Source organism: Micromys minutus (genome assembly GCF_963924665.1).
Source record: "Micromys minutus genome assembly, chromosome: 29".
NCBI classification, from domain to species: domain Eukaryota; kingdom Metazoa; phylum Chordata; class Mammalia; order Rodentia; family Muridae; genus Micromys; species Micromys minutus.
The window spans coordinates 26,564,977-26,589,171 of record NC_137964.1 but is presented as its reverse complement, the minus strand read 5'-3'; the positions used below and the strand labels follow the sequence as shown (position 1 = coordinate 26,589,171).

General features: G+C 41.6%; 1 protein-coding gene across 6 annotated transcripts in view; it reads left to right on the top strand.

The window, feature by feature from the left end:
* The window catches only part of ATXN2 (ataxin 2), an 86,922-nt gene that overhangs the window by 4,596 nt on the left and 58,131 nt on the right, over positions 1–24,195 (top strand). For 5 of the 6 annotated variants that reach the window (XM_080940978.1, XM_080940976.1, XM_080940975.1 and 2 more), the window contains exons 2-3: positions 22,116–22,152; positions 23,847–23,906. In XM_080940978.1, the coding sequence (XP_080797104.1) occupies positions 22,116–22,152; positions 23,847–23,906 (97 nt within the window). Of the gene's footprint in view, positions 1–14,325; positions 14,349–22,115; positions 22,153–23,846; positions 23,907–24,195 lie in introns of those variants that run through there. The other variant, XM_080940979.1, reaches the window with a different exon arrangement.

Below are 24,195 nucleotides of genomic sequence, written 5' to 3'. Positions count from 1 at the left end.
TTTATTTATTTATTTATTTATTTTTTTGAGTTAAAATCTTTTGTATCCAATTTTTTTTTTGAACAGCAGGAGAAAATGACCTTGAACTTTTGGCCCACCTCCTTAATCCCCTCCCAGCTTTTGGAATTATAGTTGTGCACCTAGTTTATGCAGTGCTGGGGATGGTCTTTCAGGGCTTATCTGCATGCTAGGCACATATTGTACCAATGTAGCTGCATCCTCGGCTACATCCTAGTTAGTGACTGTACTGTGAATCATAGCTTACTTCATATTCCTTCCTTCCTTCCTTTCCTCTTTACTGGGTTTAGTGGTTGTGAGGGGCAGCATCTACTTTGTAGACCAGGCTGCCCACAATTTTGTTGTCTTTCTTTTTTTTTAAGACAAAACTCTCACTATTTGTAGCCTTTGTCTTGAAGGCATGTGCCACTCCTGGCTTATAGAATTAGACATCTCTTTAAATTTAATTTTTAAAATTTATATATGTGTGAGCTTGTGTGGTTGTATATTACATGTTTGCAGGAGCCCCGAGGAAACTAAACAAGTGCACTGAATCCCCTATAATAGGAGATAGAGGCATTTGTGAGCTGCCATCTGGGTACTGTGAACTGAACCTGGGTCTTCTGGGAGGTCAGTAAGCACTCTTAATGGAGTAAGCTCTCAAGCTTGACTTGTAGTTTTGTGTGTGTGTGTGTGTGTGTGTTGGTGAATTTCACAGTTGTGTTACTGAAGATGGACTAGTTGGAGGAGCTGGTTCTCTATTCACCCCATGGACCAGCAAGATGGAATTCACGTTGCCTGCCAGACTTAGGGGCAAATGCCTTTCTCATTAAGCCATCTTTCCAGCCCTCTCACTTTTTAAGAACGTTCTCTGACTTATTCTCTTAAGGCATTGTGTCTTAGAAATTGTTTATTGTGCTTCCATTTAAATGTCAGAGACATCTCCATAGGTTCATATCCCCTCAAGTGCTTCCAACACTGCACAGTGTAAGTTGTTGAGTATCTGTAAGGCAGTGTTAAGTTTTAACAGTACACTCATGACTAAAACAAAGGTAATTGCTCTCTGGTGATCACGTTCCTCTTCTTTTGAGCTTTGAGCTCCCTGTGTGGCCCGGACTATCCTGAGTCAAGTCTGTCTTGCTGGGATTGCAGGTGTAGGCCACCACATCTATTTTGCAGGCACATTAAACCACACACCTGTGGACAGCATCAGGTGGGACTGGGATTAGAGGAAGCAGATTAAGGGCATAGAGAGTTTGAGGAAGGGGATGGATGCATGTTTAAGTGGATTAGAGGAGCCTCCTTGAAGAGGTAACAGTGGAGGGTCAGAGCCTTCAGCCTTAAATCTTAGTTGCAATTCATAAGGCTAAAATTGGCTTGTTTTGTCATCTTTTGGAGGGGTTTTGATAGTCATTTATGCCAATCTGAAGTTAGCAAAAATTAATATTTAGGTCATTAGAAGTAAACTGCTAATATAAAAGAAAGATATGCTTTTGCTGTTCTTTTGGACTTATATTTAAATGGATTTATCCAAATATGTGGATATTAGTTACCTGTGTTTGAAAAAAAAAAATGCTGGGGCTGCTTTGAGTTGTGAATGCTGAAGTCTGGCATAGAGACATTTATGGGATCAGGCATGGTGTTCTTGCTTTGTCTAAATGTGAACTTGTGTTTTGTTTTTCTAATTAAACTGTTGTAATTTTACACAGGGGATGGAAACTCACCATCCTGATTAATAGCCACATGATTCAGATAAAGAACACCTCATTCTTTTTGTTCTAAACATCTTCAGTTATACTGGAACTTTATTTTAGTATAGCACTGTGAGCATGCACACACACTGTCTTTAGAGACTTTTTTCCTTGAATTGTAATGTTCTATTTTGGCTAGGTAGAAATTGCTTTTAGTATTCTATAGTGTTGAGCGGGTACAAAAGTCTATTTTTATAGTTATTTGAAGTGATGGTGACAGCTTCAATGGAGATGTAAATGGAATTTATTAGCAGACTAACTTGCTGCTGGAGTTTCTGAATTGGAAGTGTGTGGGGGAGGGCTGTAGCTCAGTGGTAGAGGGTTTGCCTAGGATTCAAGAGGCCCTAGATTGAATCCCAGGTTCTGTCAAAAAAGAAAAACAAACATTGATTTGAAGTTGTCTTGAAAAACATTAAAAAGACATGGGTGAGTGAGTTTGAGGACAGCATGGTGTACATAGTGAATTCCCAGCCAGCTAGGGCTACATAGCTAGACCCTGTCTCAGAAAGGTGGGGTGGGTGGGGTGAGGGAGGGAGTAGTGAATAAAGTGCTTAGTGTGTTTGGAATGTGTGTTGGGGGTCATCACTGAAAGGGGTGCAGTTGCCTGTTAGGAGTGTGATGCTGAACAAGCCCAGCGATACTCACTTGCCGCCGCTAACTCAGTTGTCAGACACAAAGAGAATGCTTCCAAGAAACTGCCCATTGGTAGGTAGGAAGCTTGGAGTTGGTGGTGGTGAAGTCTAGAACTATAAGGACACTTTTGAATCCATACCTTAAAACTAGTGTCATATATGATGGAAAATGTGATTTATTTAGGGACAGGGCCTTACTTTTCCTAGGTTGTCTTGAGTCTGTGGTTCTTAGTTTCATGACTGTTGGGATCATAGGCAGGAGCCATCACACCTAAATACTCAAGGTGGGAAGAGAGCCTCATACTTTTTTTTTTTTTTTTAATTTTGTTTATTTTATGTGAGTATACTGTAGTTGTCTTTAGACACACCAGAGGAGGGCATCAGATCCCATTACAGATGGTTGTAAGCCACCATGTGGTTGCTGGAAATTGAACTCAGGACCTCTGGAAGAGCAAACAGTGCTTTTAACCACTGAGCCGTCTCTCCAGCCCCAGCCTCATACATACTTTTGAATAGAGTGTGCTGCATGTCTTCATGAGGACGTGTGTTTTGAAGTACACATTTAGTTCTATAGGTGGTTGTATTACAAGCTACCCTCCTGTTTAAAACAACTGAGATCTTGTAATTTGTATATATGCCTTGTTTGTCCAAAGTTTGGAAAAATAGACGTGTATGTAATAGGGATATGTATGGAACATAGTCTGTGATAGAGATGAACACTATTCTGGAGTTGAGAATAAATTTATTTGTGAGATGAGAAAGCTGAGTATTCACTTATTTATAGATGGATTTGTTTTTTGTTTTATAATTGGAAGTTTTAGGTTATTTCCAGAAAAGCAAAATATTGACAGGCATGTTGGTGCATGCTTTTAAATGCTTGCATTTGAGAGATAGGCAAAGCAGTCTCTTTATTTAGAGGCTAATCTGAGTTCTAGTCCAGCCAAAGCGACATAATAAGAATCTCAATAAATAAATAAAATCTCACTGGGAAACAAACTCAGATACGGAAAGTTTTCCTTTTTCTTTATTAAGATAACCACCATTACAGGTGCATATATGGTACATAGATTTTTTTTCCAAGATAAGGTTCCCTCTGTAGCCTTGGCTGTACTGGAACTCATAGATCTGCCCACCTCTGCCTTCTACCTGGCAGGACTTTTTTTTTTTACTTAGAAGTATTTTTAGATTACTTTATGAGTCTTTTTGCCTACATGTAATATGTGCACCATGTGCATGCTTGTTGCCTTTGGAGGTCAGAAGATTGGAGTTACATAGCCACCATGTGGATGCTGGGAACTGAATTGTGGGTCTTCTGAAAGAGCAGCCAATGCTTTTTTATCACTGAGTCATTTCTTCAGCCTCTTATATTAATTTTAGTTTTAATATCTTTGTGTTTCTGGGAGAAATGTTCATGAATGCAATTTTTCTGGAGGCCAGAAGATGGTGTTCAGTCCCCTGGAGCTGAAGTGAATTGATCAATTTGGGTGCTGGGAGTTAAACTTAGGTCCTCTGCAAGAGCACTGGGACCTATCTCTCCAGCCTCATAGATTAGATTTTGAGTTCAGTAGTTTGTATCTTAAAGATTTTTTTTTTGACATGATAGAATTTTAGAGTATGAAAAAAAGAAGAGGAAAAAAATCTTACAAAATAGAACTAACCTTTCAGCTTTGGGAGATTAGGTGGCTTGCCAAAAGCAATCTTTGTTGATTTTTATTTCGCTCCTCCTTTCCATAAGTGCAGACAGATAAACAAGATGGTAGGTGGGTTCACTCGTGCTAGGCCCTGGGTTAGATCCTTACCCAGCACCACAGAAAATAAGGTGAAAAGGAAAACCCAAGATTTGAGTTTGGCTCACTTAAATAAGTTTAATTATTTTTAGTTTGTATAATTCTGCATAAATGTAATGTGAAGTCTATTTGAATGTTTGTTTTTTAAGGGGCAGGGTCTCACACATCCTAGGCTGGCCTTAAACTTGGATGTAGCTAAGAGAAAGGTTTTTATTCAGTGCTGGACATTGAACCCAATGCCTTGTACGTACTGGACAAGCATTGCACTACTTAGCTTCCTGCATAGTTTAATTTAAAACAAAACAAACAGAAAACCCAAAATACTTACTTAGCTTTTAGGTTGTCAGTGAATCAAAAAGTAGAACTTTTAGAGGCCAATGTCATTGGGGGCAGTGAGAAAGTGTGAGATGAGGTTGAGAAACTGCAGCATTGTAGTCAGTCAGGACATCTTAGAAAGTACACCCTGCGGGTGTTTTGACTGAGTTGACGACATTGGACCTTAGGCTCCAGGGCATTACTGCCTTACAGCATAGTGTAGTTAACATGCTCTCGGTGGTGACTCATAATGTTAAATTATTTTTAATAGCTTACAAAGAAGTATTTTTCAAACTGCAGGTTATAACTGATTAGATTATAAAATCACTTTAAAGTGTTTTTGGTTGAGGTGGGGGGATATTCTTCACTATGTAGTTCTGGTTAGGTTGCAGTTTTGCTATGCAGATTAGGCTGGCCTCTGACAGATGTGCCTGCCTCTGCCTCCCTAGTGCTGGAATTTAAAGGTATAAGTCCGAGTGTCTGGTCCTACATTTTTCTCTTTTTGTTCTCTGTTGAGGTATGGGTGGATACTGGCTTGCTTGTGCATAGGTCTTGTGCAAGTGATTGCAGCTGCAGTGATCTCCTGAGTGCGAGGACCATGCTGTGTTCAGAAGACAGCATTTGAAACACTCCTTCCCACCCCTGTGGTAACTACTGCCCTGCAGACAAAATGATTTCCTACTAAAGTAGCTCTCACCCTTGGTATAAACTGCAGTGTGTAGGAGGCGGTGGACTGCAGTGTGTGGGAGGCAGTAGACTGCAGTGTGTGGGAGGCAGTGGACTGCAGTGTGTGGGAGGCAGTGGACTGCAGTGTGTGGGAGGCAGTAGACTGCAGTGTGTTGGAGGCGGTGGACTGCAGTGTGTGGGAGGCAGTGGACTTCAGTGTGTAGGAGGCTTTAGTGTTCAGTTCTTTTTACAGGGGAAGAAACAAAGGCAGTGATATTTGCCAAGTCTCATCTTTGGCTGCATAACTGGCATTAGAATGAGGTCCATATCTGTGGCCCCAAAAACCTAATTAATTAATCAGGCTACTCCAGGATCTCATATGCTAAGTCTGTGTTTTGTCATTGAGGAGCCACCTAGGCTCTACGCCCCCCCCCAACACAGTTCTTAGCGTGTTTCCTGCTTTTCTTGTTCTAAGTTGTCCTATGTACTCCAGAGCCTTAGGAATCATTACAGACACATTCTGTGGAGAGACTATTTATTAGGGGTTCTCATTCTGCATGAGATTAAGTCTGCGGCTCTTGCATTGTCTTAAAGGTAGTCTTCATAGGCTTAGTCCAGTTCAGTTTACATAGTCACATTGAAGGAAAATGTACCTTTTCCTGTGTTCTTGCAGCTTCTGGGAAGTGTGGTTCAAGTGGCATTGGTACACAGTGCCTTGTATTAACAGCTTCTCCATCTGGGGGCTTTAATTAAACAGTAAACACTGAGATAGGAGCAAAGTTACAACTGCTGTATAAGTGGGCTAATGCCACCAACCACCAACAGATAGGTGGCTGTGCTGCTAATGATCAAATTCAATCACCAAACCCACCGTTTTAAAACTGTTTATGTGTTTGATCCTAGCTTGTCAGTGTTGTACTCAGGTGCAGCAGTGGCACACACTGATGGTGTTACAGAAGGCAGCAGCTAATGCTATAAATGGCAGAGCTTTTTTAAAAAAAGATTTAAAATGTTTTTATTTTTTAGTTATTTATTTTTAAAAGGTTTATGTATTTATTATATATATATAAGTACAGTGTCGCTGTCTTCAGACACACCAGAAGAGGGCATCAGATCCCGTTACTGATGGTTGTGAGCCACCATGTGGTTGCTGGGAATTGAACTCAGGACCTCTGGAAGAACCACTGAGCCATCTCTTCAAGCCTAACATTTTTATTTTTTGAGACAGGTCTATGGAGTCCTGGCTGTCTTGGAACCTGTTGTGTAGACCATGCTGTCCTCAAATTTACAGAGATCCTTCTACTTCTCCTTCCCTAGTGTAAAAAGATGTAAACACTTTTTTAAAATTTGTGTATATGTTTGGGGGTACCATTGGAGTCTAGAAAAGGATGTCGCATCCCCTAGCAGTTGTGATCCCCCTGATGTGGGTCCTGGGAATTGAACCCGCATCCTTTGCAAGAACAGCTAGTGCTCTTAAACTTTGGGGTTATTTTTATCACCCCAAAGAGCAGTGTTTAGATGGTGGGCAATGGAATAATTGATGGTGAAAGGGAAGAACTTGGGAGAGTTGGGCAGATTCTTTGTTTTGAGTCAGGGTCTCTAACTGTGGTTGCTTCAGATTTCTGGGAATTGTCCTGTCTTGCCCTCCCAACTGTTGGAATTACACGATGAGCCACCATGCAGATCTAGCTTTAAATAATACTCCCCTTGCCTCCAGTTCTGGGGATATGGCCCAGAGGATGTGCCGTACCATGGAACTGTACTAGCCTCTACCTAGCAGTGTTGATTTAAAGTGGAGACTTAATGTAGCTGAAGTGTGACTCCTGATCTTTGTTCCCCAGCCTAGTGTGTGAGCTTTCTAGCTCTGCCTTCTCTGCCAGCACTTTGCTAGCCCTCACCTCAACTTAGTAATGGTAATGGTGCAGTATATTCCAGTGCATTTCTCTGGAGAGATGACTCTGGTTAAGAACACTGGTGCCTCTTCCAGAGGACCTGGGTTTAGTGCTTAGCACCTACATGTTGGCCCACAACTGTCTGTATGTAATTCCAGTGCCAGAGGATCCAATACCCTCTTCTGGTCTACATGGGCACTTCATGCATGTTGTGCACATATGTATATGATGGTAAAAACACCCATACACATTAAAATAAAACTTTTGAAAAATGTATTTCCCTAGTGCTCAGTAACAGTGTGCATCTTTGTGCTTGTTTATAAGCCTTTCTTGTGTCATCTCTGGCAGGGATCAGCTTGCATTGCCTTCTAGATTTAAAGCAGGGACACATATGGCCCTATAAAACTTGTATGGTCTGTAACTAGTTAGCTATTGACTATGATAGTGGTTTCACTGTGGAAATAATGTGTTGCAGTCCCCTCTCTGCAGTAATTTCTGTTTCCCAGAAATAATTTGTCCTGTCTTGAGGACAGTAGTGGGCAGGTGAGATGAGGGCTCCTTTGAGGTCCCACAACAGTGCAGACAGCAGAAAAGTAGTTGAGATACTTGTGTATCTGTGGTATTGAGACAGTTGAGGAGCTAATGTGTTGTCTTTACAGAACTTTTGAACTCTTTAGACAGCTTAGGCTCCATAGTGGGGCCTTGCCTTACACCCCTAAGAAGGGGCTAGCATACAGCTCTGTAGATGGCTACAGCTAGTAAAGAAAGGTGCTTGCTGCCTGAAGCCCTCAGTGGGTTCCAGGCAGCACCCCCATGATGGGAAGAGAGAACAGACAATTATCCTTTGACCTCCATGTGCACCCCTGTACATGTGCATACATGTTTATTGGGCTTTTCAAGGTGAGGTTTCTTTGAATAGCTTGGGCTCTCTTGGAATTCATTCTGTAGACCAGCTGGTTTCATACTCGGAGATCCTCCTGCCTCTGCCTTCTGAGTGCTGGGAAAGTTAGATACTATCCCAGCTAAATTCATGTATTTAAGGAACATAAAATAAAAGCTTAGTAATTGAGAGTATTGGGTGTTCTTTCAGAAGACTCAAGTTCAATTCCTAGTGCCCACATGACAGCTCACAACCATCTGTAACTAATGCACAGACACAGCCAAAACACCAATATATACAAAAAGAAGCACAAGATGAGAGTAACTGAAATACTTACATTACAATTCCTATGTCATGCCAGCCTTGTCTCAAACACTCACTGCTACTTATGGCCAGTGGTTGCCATATTGAACAGTGTGCTGTATGAAATTTTCATCATCATGGCTTCTGTTGGGACAACAGTGGGTCTGTTTTTATACCGTAGGTGTGGAGAATCTTGTGTTCTTCTGCCCCTTGTGAATTCTTACCCCAGGATGGAACCCCTTAGCTCTTCCTGTTGGATAGAACTTCACATGGAGAGGAAGTGTTTAATAAAGTTTAGTTACTGGGTTACTCGCTAATAGTAAACTCAAGCCAGGATGAGCGAAGTGACTCACTTCACGATAACTAAGCGCTCTGATTAGATGTTTATGGTGTGCTTAGTTGCTTCTTTCCTGTGTACATATGTGTTTGTGTATGTGTGGGTCCTTGTGCTCCGGCAGAGGTTAGAACAGTGTCAAGTGTTGCTCACATTGTTAGAGCTTAGACACAGGGTCTATCACTGTCCATTGTAGGCCTTTCACCAGCCTGCATTTCTTCACTGCTGGCATTATGCCCTCATGCCCAACTTTTTACATGGGTTCTGATATCCAAACTTTGGTCTTTTGCTTGTAGGGCAAGCACTCTATTAATTGAGCCATTTTCCCAGCTCTGTCTTTTCTTGTTAACAGCTATATTTTTCTTTACAGGAAGGAGAAATAGGATTAGTCCGTACTTATCATAATTTGCATAAACTATATTGTAGACTTTATTTAACAACTCAAAATATGCTCAGCCCTCTAATAGATCAGAAAACCTTAGAAGTCAGGCTGGGCCTAGTTGTGCAGTTAGGTAATCCTAGTACTTCAGAGGCTGAGGCAGGAGGATCACCAAGACTTTGGGAGGCTTTAACTACTCTTAGGGTCACATAGTGAGTTTGAAGCTTTGCTGGACTAGGTAGTGAGATCCATGTAAAACAAAGTAAAACCTGTCCTTCCAAGTACTTGGATGCTATGGGTTTGAAATGAACCTGGGTAAGCTAGCTAGCTCTGTGTCCACAACCATGTACATATTGAATATGTACTACTCTAAGCAGCCCAGAAGAAGCACTGCCTAGATTTCAACTTCTAGGTACATATCTAGAGGTCGCTCAGAGTATATGGACAATGTTTCTAGGCCATGTACAAATTTGGTCTCATTTACTTTCACTTACTCTGTGTGTATTTGTGTTTGGGTGGGTGTGGTGGATGGCGGTTGGGTATTTGTAGGCCAGAGACTGATGTTTGCTGACATTGTTTCTCATTGAGCCTAGAGCTAACCAAAACCAGTTGGTTGGACTGGTTGTCCAGTGAGTTCTGAGGATCTGCCTTTCTGCTTCCTCAGTACAGGATACAGACTGGTTCCACTGTACCTGGCTTTTGGCTTTTATGTGGGTGATAGGTGTCAGAAACCAGGCCCATATATTTTGTGGTGAGCACTTTTTCTTTTCTTTTTTTAATATTTATTTATTTATTTACTTATTTATATGAGTAGCTGTCTTCAGACACACTAGAAGAGGGCATCAGATCCCTTTACAGATAGTTGTGCGTCACCATGTGGTTGCTGGGAATTGAACTCAGGACCTCTGGGAGAGCAGTCAGTGCTCTTCACCGCTGAGCCATCTCTCCAGCCCCGTGGTGAGCACTTTTACCTAGTAAAAACAAACCTCATTCCCTAGCTTCTTTTTGGTTTGTGTTGGAGTCAAGGAGGGAGAATAAATAAGCATTTAGTGCTTGTTCCAGTTCTAAAGAGTTTCTTTTGGTCAGGTATTGGTACACACCTTTAATCCCAGCATTCGGGAGGCGAAGGTAGGCAGGTCTCTGTGAGTTTGAGGTCAGCATGTCTACAGAGTTTTAGGACAGTCAGGAAGAGAAATCCTGTCTGGGGAAAAAAACAAAAGAGATTCTATTTTGCTAGCAATATATTAAGAACTTTTTTAGTGCATAGTGTATGTGTACCCATGTGTACCAATAGGGCACATTTGGTGTCCAGTCCTGTAACTGATTTACTCCTTTGAGGCAAGATCCTCAGGAAACCTGGAGCTATGCCGGCAGTGAACAAAAGTGAACAATCAATCGCCAGTGACCTCCTTCCGCATAGCGATAGGGTTGCAGGTGCCCAGCTCTGTAGAAATCTGTATTGTAGAATGAACAGTAAGTCACCTCCCCAGCTTCTCAAAAGTTTTGTGAGAATGTCTGTTTTGGCTTAATTTTTTTTTTTTTTTTTTTTTTTTTTTGTAGAACAGGCAGAACTCAGTTTCCCCTGCCTACAGAGTTCCCCTACGTCTGCCTCCTGAATGCTGGGATTAATGGTATATGCCACCACATCTGGCTTTCTTTAGGTTTTCTAATCTCTGTTGTTTCACAATTTATTAGTTATGTCTTGCCTTGTTACAGATGTTTGTTAAGCCCCTTTAGTGAATTTCTGTCAGTTATGCTTTTTAATCTTGAAAAATTTTTTTCTTTTTAAAAAATTATGCATGTTTCTGTGTGTGTAGTAATGTGTGTGTGTTAGGCTGAGCCCTCAGATGCTAGAAAGGGTGTTGGATCCCATGGAGGTGGAGTTACAGATGGTTCTGAGTTGCCAAGTGGGTTCTGGGAATTGAACTCAGGGCCTTTTGGAGGGCAGCTTGTGCTACTGCTGAGCCATTTTTTCAGCCCACATATTAAGTCAATCAGCCAATTTATTATTTATTACTTATTTTATGGCAGGGTGATCACTATGGAGCACTGTTTTGCCTGGAGCTTCATATATGAACTAGGCTGGCCTTGAACACAGCGATCCTCTAGCTTCCAAGCACTGGGGTTAAAGGAACGAATATCTGTTTTCCTTACTACTTTTATTGTTACTGTGTGTAGGTGTGTGTAAGTAAGGGCAGGTGGTGCCAAGAAGTGTTTGAAGTGATCAGGACAATTGACCAGTACCTGGGTTCAAACTCAGGTCATCACGTTGCATGACAATTGATTTTACCCACTGGAACAAACATCTCACTGCCTGTGATTTTATTTCTTTTCCCTGACCAAGGCTGAGCATTCCCCAGGTAAGCACTGTAACACTGAGTTGAAGTTCTGCTGTCTCCAGTGACTTCTTTGTGTAGTTTTTTGATGCTGCCTTGTAAGTAATCACACTGCAGCTGGTCCTGTTTATAGCAGCTACCTTTAGTTTTAGATACAGGGTCTTTCTATCATGTGTATTCACTGCTGCCTGGTGGCTTTTCCTGCTTCAGCCTCCCAAGCCATGCATTGTAGCTGGGGGCTGATGTGCCCAACTGCTTTGTTTTTATTTTTTAAACTGTACTTTGGGTCACAGAAGCAGTTTGTGTTTCCTGTTTTTCTGCTTATTTGGTGAGATCATGATTTCCTGGGCTTTGTACTTTTTTATTGAAAAGTGGATATTTTAGACAATACTTTGTAGCAAGTCTGGTTCTGGTTTGGAGCTAGGGGCTGGCTGTTAGTATTTACAGTTGGGCAGCATTACAAGAAGATAAAGGAGTTGTGCTATTAGAGAGTCTTATAGTACTAACATACAGTGAGTGTAATCATATAGCACGGGCCCTGTAGTTCTTAGGCTGTCTAATCTTAGGGGACCACTGTACATGTTTATGTGTGGTGCACTGATGTGTGCTGATTGCTGAATGACTGGAGTGAGGTCGGCTCACTTTATACCTGGCTTGTAGCCCTTAGCTCCACAGTCTGCACCACAGTGGTTTTGCAGGACATCACATTAACTGTCAATTGGATGGTATTTTGTTTTTATAATTTTGATATGCATGTATGGATATGTGTGCATAGGAGATCATCCTGGGGTCCTGACACCTTGTATTTTTGAACTGTCTCAATGACCCTGTGGTTGAGCTAGAGTGTCTTCACCACTCACTTTTTTTCTTTTTTCTGTTTGGAGATAGGGTCTTTCTACAGACCCCTGGCTGACCTGAAACTCACTCTATAGAGCAGGCTAGTTTGGAACTCACACAGATCCAACTGCCTCTGCCTCCTGAGTTCAGGGATCAAAGGTGGGCACCACCACACCCGGCATTGCATCTCGATTTCTGTACCCAGTGCTAGGAACTGAGCTGAGGTCCTCATGTCTGCTTGTCATGTCACATACTGATTTGACCAGATCTGTACCTTGGAAGGACAGTTCTTAAACTCAGAGTTAGAAATTGGTTTTCCAAATTCTTCCCACATGTGCCCATCAAACGTACTAGAATTTAATTTCTTTTGAGCTTGCCAATTTTCTCTTAGTGCCTTTAAGCAGCTTAGATTTATTTTTCTTCTTTGTTTTTGAGTCCCCATATCCAGCCCTGAATTTCCCTTAGTCACTTTAGTTCTCTGCCTTTTTTTTTTTTTTTTTTAAATGTGTGTGTGTGTGTGTGTGTGTGTGTGTGTGTGAGAGAGAGAGAGAGTCAGGGTTGAGACAGGGTTTCATGTAGTCCTCATTATCCTGGAACGCTATAGACCATGCTGGCTTCAAGTGCTAGGATTAAATAAAGTCTTGCACCACAACTGTCACATAACCATTTTAATCATCAAGTTAAAAAAAATTAAATTTCCTGTCTATGGATGTTTTGCCTGCATGTATGTCTGTGTACTAATGCATGCATGTTGCTCTCTGAGGTCAGAGGAAGGTATTGGATCTTGTGGTCCTAGAGTTACAGACAGTTGAGAGTTGCCATGTGGGTGCTGGGTATTGAACTCAGATTCTCTGAAAGAATGGCTAGTTCTTTCTTTTTAAAAAACATTTATGTATATGGGTATTTTGCCTGTATGCATATCTATGTGTACCACATGCATACCTGTTAGCCAGTTCTTAACCACTTAGCCCCAGTTTTAATCACTTTTAAGTTAAATATTACACCTAAATTATATCACTGCTATTGGTATTTTTTTAAAGATTTGTTTATTTATTACATATATGTACACTATAGCTGTCTTTAGACACACCAGAAGAGGGCATCAGATCCCATCGATGGTTGTGGGATTTAAACTCAGGACCTCTGGAAGAGCAGTCAGTGTTCTTAATCACTGAGCCATCTCTCCAGCCCTATTGGCATCAGTTTTAAACACAAGGAAATTTTGTATGCCCAGTAAGCAGTGGTTTCTTTTTTTTTCTCTCTATATTTGGTTCAGGGAATCATGTTCTGATGTTTTGTTGCTATGATTGTGAATGAACGATCCCAATGCAGTTGTATAATACTTGTTTTTTCTATTAGCTTTTTTAGCTTAGCATCCTTCAAGAATCTTTTGTGTTGTAATAAACCAGAACTTCATGGAGTTGTAAAATTTATTTTTATTTAAAGTTATTTGTGTGTCTGAATTGGATCTGTGGGCTATATGCATATAAGTTTAGGTTCCCATGGAGGCCAGAAGAGGGCACTTTCCCCTGGAGCTGGAGTGACAGGCACCTGTAAGCTGGGAACTGAACTGAGTGAGATCCTGTGTAAGAGCAGTTAAGTACTGAGCTATCTCTAGCTCTGGAGAGTTTCTTTTTTATGATTAATACAGCATTCTATTGTACTTGGGTCACGTTATCCCTGTGTCTTATCACTCACCCATCAGTGTGTGTTGGAATGGTCTTTTCTGTGGTACGTGACACTGCTGTGGACAGGCATGATGTGTAGTTGTCTTCTGATTCACTGCTTCAGTCAGGTTCTTTGATAAATGCCAGCAGTTGAACTACTAGATCTTGTAGTCATTCTATTTAAATTTCTCCCATTTACGATAGTATTAATTGATTGATTGATTGATGTATACAATGCACTTTATTGATTTCATTGATGTACACAGTGTCTTTTGGTTGTTCCCCACTCCCAAAATTCTCTTACCCAAATCCATTCCTGCTAATCCCCCTTTCCCCAACCAATCACCCTCTTATTTTCTTATATTTTGTTTGGCTTTTGGTGACTGCTGACTTTGATTAGAGTTGCCTACATGACTGTGGGTTGGGAATTACTTTTGCAGGAAGGGCACTACAGAACTGAAGACAGGATCCGCCTCCTCCACCTCATTTCCAGTAGCCCCCAAAGACGGCTGGGCTCCTAGGATCCCATGTCCCATCTGTGCTGGATTACGGGTGTGCCCACTCTTGTGCAGGTAATCCCAGCTTCTTAAGTTCTTGAGCACAACTGCTGTGCCATGTGTGCACACTCTAGCCTTAAACTCCTGTGCCTTCCCTTGTCTCGTTCTGTCTGAATGTGGCAAGGGTGATCCACACAAAGTCTTGCTTCAGGTCAAGCGCACAGCAGTCACTTATTCTCTGCCTCTGAGTAAGGCAGAGAGCAACTCTAACTGTAGGGATGAACAGAATATCGACAGAGTAGCTTGATACCATGTCCACTTGGAAAACAAAACTAGACTATCTCTGTACAGCCTGTGACTCTCCTAGCCGTGGACGTTTGAGTAGCTTTATGGTATCAGACAGGCATGAATATTCTCCTGGGGAACAGGCCTTAGATCCAAGTAAAAGGCGGTTCCTTTCCTTCTCCCACCAAATAATGCCATTGTTGTATCAGTGTGCTCACCTTGACTGGTAGGTTGGTCTTGTGACTTGTAGGGTTCACTTCAGGGTTAAGATTATGTTGAGGTTGATGTTAAGTCTTTCTTCCGGGCAGTTTGTGAGTACCTTCAGGAGCTATGAAAGCTAGCCAGCTAGCAAGGAAGCTCCTGCCTCTCTCACAGTGCGCTTTCTTTGTCCTGCATCCAAAGTATGCAGTATCTTTGCCTTTATTAGTAAAAGTTGTACTATCTAGTTCTGGTGGCAGCAGAGTGATTTCAAGAACCTGACCAACAACTCTCTGTTTGATTAATGTGGGTGTGTCAGAGAGACAGAGAGAGACTGTATGTTTGTATGCACACAGGCCAGAGGACCTTTGTGGAGCCAGTTCTCTCCTTCCACTCACTTTTATGGATTCCAGGGATGCCTTTATTCAATGAGCTGTCTCAACAACTTCTGTGTTTAATGATTTAAGGAATCACCATGCTAGCCAGTGTGGCACACCATCTTCCCTTCCTACCAGTGGTATGCAAGGGTTCTGATTTTCTCACTGCTTTCCCCTAATTTCTGGTATTTGTTGGAGACAGTGCTGGAAATAATTCATAGCTTTCTGAACGGGAAATACCTCAATCCCTGAGCTACATAAGCTCCCATAATGGGTGTGAAGTCATTTCCTAAAAATGAGTGATACTGAGAATGTTTTATTTCTATTTGTTTGAGGCAGGATCTCATGGAATGCAGAATGTTCTTAAACTCACTATATAGCAGAGATGCTCCTCAATTCCTGATTTTCTTACTCCACCTCCTGAATTCTGAGTTTGCAGGGATATGCCATTACATGCAGCTTGAACATCTTGTTTTTAGATTAATTTCACGATTTATTTGTGTGTATGGTTGTCTGCAGAGGCCAGTAAAGGACGTTTGATCCCCAGAACTGGAATTGTGAGCCATCAAATGTTAGTGCTGGGATCTGCTCCCATCTTGGCTCCTTGGAAAAGTATCAGGTGTTCTCAGTTGATCTTGAACATCTTTATACTGATTATTGATCATCTGGGTTTTGGTGGTGGTGGTATTTTGTTTTTGCAGTTTTTGAAGTAGGTTATTGGTTATATTTTTGTTAGTGAATTACAGAGTTCATATACAGCTCCTCTTCAATATTGAATGTTGGCTTAAAGAGGCATATTGCATGTTGTCAAACTGGTGCTAAATTCCTGAGCTCAAGAGCTCTTTTCTCTGTCTCCCAAGCAGCTGAGACTATATCACATGTCACCACCCTAAGGCTGACTCTCCAGTCTTGATGCTTTGGTGCTGTATTTAAAAATTCACAGTCACACCTTTAATCTCAACATTCAGGAGGCAGAGGCAGGCAGATCTGGGAGTTTGAGATTATCCTGTTTTACAGAGTGAGTTCCAGGACAGCCAGGCCCACACAGTGAAATCCTGTTTCAAAAAACAAAACAGAACAAAGAATTCAAGGTCACAGTGCTGTTTTTCCTAGGAGTTTCATGATTTTAGATTGTTTTTTATTCCTGGAGATCTCATTAAGTACCTGTGGTTGGCCCAGGACTTACCCATATAAACCAGCTTGTTCTTAAACTCAGAGATCCACTTAGCTCTGCTTCTCAAGTGCTGGGATTAAAAGTGTGTACTCTCTCTGGTTTTTCTTTCTAAATGTGCGTTTGTGCATATGGATGCACAGTGAGGCTGGAAGTCGGTGTTTGATCTCCTGGGACCAGAGTTACAGAAGGTTGAGCTGCCACGTAGGTGCTGGACCTGGGTCCTCTGCAAGAGCAAATGCCCTTGACTGCTCTGTAGTCCCTCTACTCCCTTCCATGTGTTTGTTTATTATTTAGTGTGAGGGCATGCAGGCAAGCAGGCGTGTGCATGGAAATGCTGTGGTATGGCTGTCAGAGGATAGCTTCTGGAGTGGTTTTCTTTCCACCTGTGGGTCTGGGGGATTGAACTCAGGTTGTCAGAGTTGACAGCAGGTGCTTTTACCATATGAGACATCCAGCATACATTTATTTCTTAATAAGATCTTTTTTTTGTGTGTGTGTTGAATTGATCACATTTTGGATTTAGCTGACAAGGGTAACTGACCAGTGGTGGTTAGAATCTTTTGTGTATGTGTTTTTCTGTCCTGATATGAGTGCTGGGTGAGCGTCTGTAGTAGCACTTGGTGTTTTTAAGGGATTTGCATAAAAGTAGACAGACTGGTATGATGACCCTTGAACACCTTCAATACTTAGCAAGTCATGCTGGTCTTGCTTCATACACCATCTGTTTCCTCCTTCCTATTACTCTGAAGCAGTGTAGAAGTTATTTTATGTGCAGGTGTTCTTATGTTAATACAGCCAGCATTTTGAATTATTTTAATTTTTATTGTTTTGTGTATAGGTGTGTGTGTGTGTGTGTGTGTCTGCACATGAGTATGTGCACATGATTCCAGGCCTGAGAGGTATGGATGCCCTGGAGCTGGTGTTGTGGTGGTTGTGACTCACCTGATGGGTCCAGGGAACTGAACTCTGTCTCCCTCAGGAAGTGCTCTTAACTGCTAAACTGCCCCCCTCACCCTTTTGAGATAGTGTAAAAAAATTACTGTTGCTGGTCTGGAACATTTGTTTGTATTTGTGTGTGTGCTAAGGGTAGTGGGGTGGGGGTGGGCACGTGTACTTAAAGGAGGTCAGAAGATGATTTGAGGGAGTAAGTTCTCTCCTATGATATGGGTTCTGGGGATTAAACTGAGGCCATCTGTAAGTACCTTTACCTGCTGAGACATTTTGCTGGTCCATCTTTACTGTGTTTGAGAGTTAGTATTTGTTTGATGTTGAGCCTCTGTTTGGAAAATGAGAAAGTTTACAGGTCCCAAAGTCTGAATGTGTTAAGAGCCAGCATGATGCTACAGGTGGGCAGTTCTGCATCAAACCAAAGGTGATATGGTCAGAATGTGGGACATTACTGGAGACACAATCTCACAACAGACTCCCTAATTCTTTGATTTTTACAGTCTTTCTGCCTTCTCTTCTGCAATGTTCCTTAGGTATTGGGGTGTTTTATAGATGTAGTCACTGGTTCTGGGCTCCATAATGCTTCATTTTGATTGGCTGTATGTTTCTGTATTGGTCCCTGTCGAAAAGAGAAGTTTTCTGGATGAGGTGAGGACTGCACTTAACTGTGGGTATAAGGACACATTTCTAGAGTTGAGTTATGGGTTCTGTTTTAGTAAAGAACTATAGGTTCTCTAAAATACACAACTTCACTAGTACTGAATAGTTGGCTAGGTTTCCAATACCAGAGCATGGTTTTTCTCTTACTGCGTGGATCTTAAGTCTGATTAGAGAATTGTTGGTTACTGCCAAAGGGTGCCACTACTGTACCCTTAGGGTGAGCATGTCATGCTGGTCATTGTGGTTCATAGGCATCATAGCTGGGTACGATTAGAATTAGATTACTGGTTGTTTGCCTCATCTGTAAGCTTGCATGGTGGCACCGTGAAAGCTAGTCCTTAGGGTGGGAGCATTGAGGTTGGTTCCAGCTCAGGTTCTGTGGGTCCTGTCTCTAAAGTACATGGTGTCTTTAGCAATAGAGACTTACTTATCTTCTACCTCTGGGGGTCACCTAAGGGCGGTAGCAATAGGCTGTAGAGTCTTGGTTTTGTTCTTGTTTTTTTTTTTTTTTTTTTTTTTTTTTGGTTAGTATTCCTTTTGCTCTTGGAGAAAGTGTTGTCAGCCCAGATGAGAAAAATTCATCGAAACTATATGTGTAATGCCCTCTTTCCTCCTGATATTTACCTCCCTAAAGATCCCTCTACCATTTCCCTACTCTGCCCATCTCTTGCTCCCTCCCCACATCCCATTAATGGTTCTTTTTGTTTGTTTTTTGTTTTGTTTGTCTTTTGAGGCAGGGTCTCTGTGTAGCAGGGTCCCTGCTATCATCAGATTCACTATGTTGATCAGGCTAGCCTGATGACAGAGATCCTCCTTCCTGGGCATTTTAAGTTCTGGGATTAAAGGAGTGCACCACTACACCTGGCCTCAATGGTTCCTTTTACTTTCCTGGTTTCTGAAATTACTCAAGAATGTGTACTCACATCTCAAGATTTGGAACTAGATGCCTCAGATAAGAGAGGATATGTGACATTTGTCTTCATGGGTCTGGGTTTCCTTACTAAAAAAAATTTTTTTCCTAGTTCTATCCATTTACCTGGATAGACCGTAAAGGAGAAGGTGGCTCTTTTAAAGATAGGTTCTCATATAGTCTAGGCTGGGCTCAAGCTCTCCTGTAGCTGAGGCTGGCCTTGAACTGCTTCTGGTTTTTGTTTATTGTTGTTTTTTGGGTAGTTTCTGTATTTGTTTTGAGACAGGGTTTCTCTGTGTAACCTGGCTCTCCTGGAGCTTGCTCTGTAGACCAGGTTGGCCTTGAAACCACAGAAATCTGCCTGCCTCTGCCTCCCCGGTGTTGGGATTAATGGCATGGACTACCAGACTTTCTGTTATGAGATTTGTGTTTTAAGTGTCTGCGTATATGTGTGCAGTGTTTGCAAAGGCCAGAAGAGGGAGTTAGATTCTCCTGATATTAGAGTTACAGGCAATTTTGAGCTACTCCATTGTTGCCAGGATAGAATGGGACCAGTGGGAGAACAGTAAGTATAAGTACACCTCTACCACTGAGCCACCTTTGTGTTTTAAACCTCGAACTCCTGATCCTGCTTCTTTAGTGCTAAGATTGCAAGTGTGTGCACTGTACCTGATTTTTTGTGTGGTACTAGGGATAAAACGATGGCCTGCCTTTTAAGCTTTAATTGTAAAGTTTGAAGGATGCCAGGAAGTTCTTGGGTTGTGATTCCTAAGAGTAGCCCAGAAACAAAAGCCTGGATGTAGATTAGGTGTACCTAGTTGCAGCAGGACTTGCTGCATATAAACTGGGTTGGGTGGTTTGGGTCAAGGTTCACTCACGTCCACCAACTGTAAAACAGGTGGTTAATCAAAAGTCCAATGCATAACATTGTACTTGGTTCACAGCAAGATCTGTGACAAGTTAGAAGTCAAATTCTTTAGGCTTTTTGATTTTTTTTTCCCCTTTTCTTTCCAAATGACTACTGACTGTAATGTACAGGCTAGAGGACAACCTGTGAGAGTTCTTCTTTCACTGTGTGGTCCAGGGGATGAAACGCAGGTTGTCAGGCTTGGTGGCAAGTGCCTTTACCTGTTGAGCCATTCTGCCAGGTGCCAAGAACATTTTTCCAATGTGTGAAGCATAGGGTTCTAAAATGTCTGAAAGAAGTGAGAGGTTGTCCATCCATTCTAAGCTTTCCTGAGTGAGGTGAAGAAGACAGTTGGAGAGTGGAGAGACTGGGTAGTGGGCTGCCTGCCATGTGTTGTCAGCCCTGCTCTAGGCTTTCAGCTCTTTGTTGAATTTTCAAATTTGACTCAATTAGAGTGTGTGGTTACTGTATTAAGATGGAATTTCAAGGGCTGGACAGAAGGCTCAGTGGTTAAGAACATTTGCTGCTCATGTAGAGAGGACCTTGGTTTGTTTTCCAGCACTCACATGGCTGCTTATAATTTTCTGTGTCCTCCTCCAGGCCCTGCACGCACAGGGTGCACAGATATACAGGCAGGCACACATACATTTAAAAACAAACAAACAAACAACCCAACAACTTTAAAATGGGGTTCCAGTTGTGTTGTTCCACAAGTGTGTGGAACAGAAATGTACAATTCCTTGTTATTTGTGGGAAACTCATTTTTTTCCTTAGAAAAGAAGCCTTGCCTTAAGTTGTACAGGTTCTAGACTTGCAGCTTGAACTAACAGTAGATTGAAAAGACTGGGGAAGACTGTACCAGCAAGGACTGTGCATCATGGTTTTTTTTTTTTTTTTTTTTTTTGTGTGTGTGTTTTTTTTTCCCCTTGTCATTCTCTTAAGAGTTGCGTGTATATATAGCATTTACATTTGACTGTTTATTAAATACTAAACAAGGTATGTGGGTCATGTAAATACCATATGAGTGGTTTGAGCGTCACTGAATTTTGCTTCTAATGGGTTCTTGGACCAATCTCCTAGAGTACAAAGGGACAGTGGTATTGTTTATTATGATTCACTTCACTAGAAAATAGTCCATCATTACAAGGCACCATTTGATAGCAGGGTTTTATGTTGTTTAATGTGGGTTTTGTTTGTCTCTGCAGTGCTGGAAACGGAGTTTAGGGCTTAAAAACATTAAGCAAGCATACACTACCACTGAGCTATATTCCTAGCCTGGTAGCTGAGTTTTGTGTACTGTATCCTAAGGGAGAAGGTTGGTAAGGAAAAGAATTGTTGAACAATTCCTGAATTTTGACATTGTAGCCCAGGCTAGCCTCAAATAAGGAAGCTACTGCTACTGCCTCAGCTGGAATTACAGCCATTTGACAGAGACACATAGTATTTAGAAGTAAAAGTGTTTAGAATTATATGATGTTTAAAACATTTTCTCTCTCCCTCTCTCTTCTTGTCCCTCCCTCTCCCTCTCCCTCTTCCCCTCCTTCCCCCCCACCCCGTGTGTGTGTGTGTGTGTGTGTGTGTGTGTGTGTGTCTGTCTGTCTGTCTGTCTGTCTGTCTGTCTGTTTGTTATAGAACACTTGTAGTGGTCAGAGGACAGTTTGTAAAAGTTGATTCTGTCGTGTGGATCCTGGGCACATGCCTTTACCTTCTGAGCCTTCTGGAAAGCCCTGTTTTAACTTATTTTTAGTAGTTTTTTTCTTCAGTTATAAACACTTAGCTGCTTTTAGAGACGGAAAAAAATGAGCTGATTGGATGTTGGTCAGCTATGTTGATCCTTGATTCTCAGAGTGCTCCTGCTTTGTGTTCCATTGTCCTTCAGTGTGGGATGGGGAGACAAGGTGGGCTCTACAGCCCTGGCTGAGCCCACACCACAGCATCTCACTGCCTCAGCCTTTGAAGGGTGAGTGCAGCCACGCACCACTAAACCCAGCTAGGCTGTCTTCACTCTTCTGTTATGCGTTTGTTTTTGTTTATTTTTTAGGGTCAAGGTTTCACTCAGTAACTCTGGCTGTCCTGGAATACTGTGTAGAGCAGGCTGCCTGTTCTGTCTCCCTAGAGTTGGGCTTAAATGCATTTGGCATTCCACCTGCTTCACCGATTTGGTATTGATGAAACAATAGTCTTGTCTTCTCTCTTTGTGGCAGTCTCTCCTTGGCCTTGTAGCACACAGCCACTGAGATTTCCTGTCACACTGTCTTAGATGGCCCCTTTCACAGTCAGCCTGTCTGATACTGTGTTTGAGTAGAACTATAAGATTATATTTTATGTTCTCTTTAAATAAAATAAAAATTGAATTTAACAAAACACTATTTAATCTTTGCAGAGGTCGGAACAGCAACAAAGGACTGCCTCAGCCCACGGTGAGTAACTTTATATAAAGTGTTGATTCCTAACCATAGACTCAGTAATAAAGCAGAGAATTAAATCTCGATTGTACTACAGATCATCCATAGATAAGTCAGTTTAATACAAAGTTGTTGATTCTATGAGTTGCTTTTCAGGAAGGACTCTGAAATAGACAATTCTCTGTTAATAGTATTTACAGATAGGTTATTAATAGGTTATTAACCTCTGTTAATAGGTTATTTACAACTGACACCATGTCAACTGTTCTGATGTTCTAGGACCAGAATTTGCAAAGTTCTTTGGGCTTTTTGTTAGGATTAATGTGCTATCTATTTTAGCTTGTTTCATTTTTCTTCTTGGAAAACACCTTCTGGTCTGACATTTTCTGACTTTTACCAGTGAAGTTAAATTTTTTTGATACAAAGAGCATGAAGTTCTGTATGAAAAGCTGCCATTGATTACTGGTTTTTGTTTGGTTGGTTTTATGGTTTTTTGAGATAGGGTTTCTCTGTGTAATCCTAACTCTCTTGGAAATTCTCCTGTAGACCATGCTGGCTTTAAACTCAGAGAGATCCACCTGCCTCTGCCTCCTGTTTGCTGAGATCAGGAGTATGAACCACTACTGACTACCTGTTTGTTTTTTGGGCACGAGGTCTACTGTATAGTTTTGGCTAGTCTGGAACTTGCTATGTAGACCAGGCTAGCCTCAAACTCATAGAGATACCAAGTTTTGAAACATGGTCTTTATTGCTGAGGTTATCTTGCTGAGAGTCAGGTGGTCACACCCTGGTGTAGTCCTGCCTGGAATAGTTGTTGCCTTGATTCATACGTGTTGAGAGAAGCTGGTAATGCAAGGTGTACCCTGCTTGTCACTTCTCTTCTGGATTAAGACATACTGTATCTTTTTTAGGACATGGGTGTGAGGTCTTTTCTCACCACCCAGCTATCCTTGCTTTTGGAATTGATCCCAGGCTCTTTAATGTGTTAGGGAAGCACTCTGCCATCCAGCTGCTCCCTAGCCTAGCTGATGTTTACTCTGTTGTGGTTTATACTTACTTTTATTTAGTGTGGGGGTACTGGGTGCATAGTGGTGCAGGTGTGATAGTCAGATGACCTCCATGTGGGGACATCAGGCCCATGTGCCTTTACCCACTGAGCCATCTTACCAGCGCCTCCCTCCCTTCTCCTCCCTCGCTGTGTGTGTGTCTGTGTCTGTGTCTGTTTTTGAGACAGGGACTTAATATGTATCCTGCTGACTGGCCTGAAAACTTACTGTGTAGATCAGGCAGGCCTGGAATTCACATAGATCTACCGGCTTCTGCTTCCAGAATGCTGGAATTAGAGGTATTTGCAGACAGCCTGGCTGTGCATACAGCTTTAAAAGTCTGTAGTCCTACAGCCACTGCTGCACTTAACACAGCACACTTTTCTGCCTGGCAGCTAGCTGTGCAAAGCCCAGACCCCTGCAAACATTGATTTGTCTTCCTTAGAGATTTTTGCTTTCTCACATGGAGGTCTAAGTCTCCTGTTTTTGTTTGTTTATGTCATAGTAGTTATTGGTTGGCATCCTTTGATATAATTGTTTGTTTCTTGTAAGAAAACAATGTGATAGTAACCAACTCTTCCTTTGTCTATTATAATCCAAATATCTTACAGCTAGAGAAGGTTAACTACCAACTTACAATAATGTTTATTTTTCATACTCCAGATTTCTTTTGACGGAATCTATGCAAATGTGAGGATGGTTCATATACTGACATCAGTTGTTGTAAGTTACCTGATTATTAGGGATGAACTCCTTTGGGGTGGGATATTACATGGAGTTAAAATGTATATAATTCTCAACCTAATATTATTAGGCTATATGTAATAAAGATGATTTAAAAATACATTAGAATACTATTTAGTTCATTATAACTTACAGTAAAAATACTCTTGCTAACTCTGTTGCATGTAAAATAGTGTTTATAGCTGCTGGTCTTTTGTGTAATATTTTGTTATCTAATGGTAGTGGGAACAGAAGTGTGTAGCTTTAGGCTTCAGTTTATATTCACTTT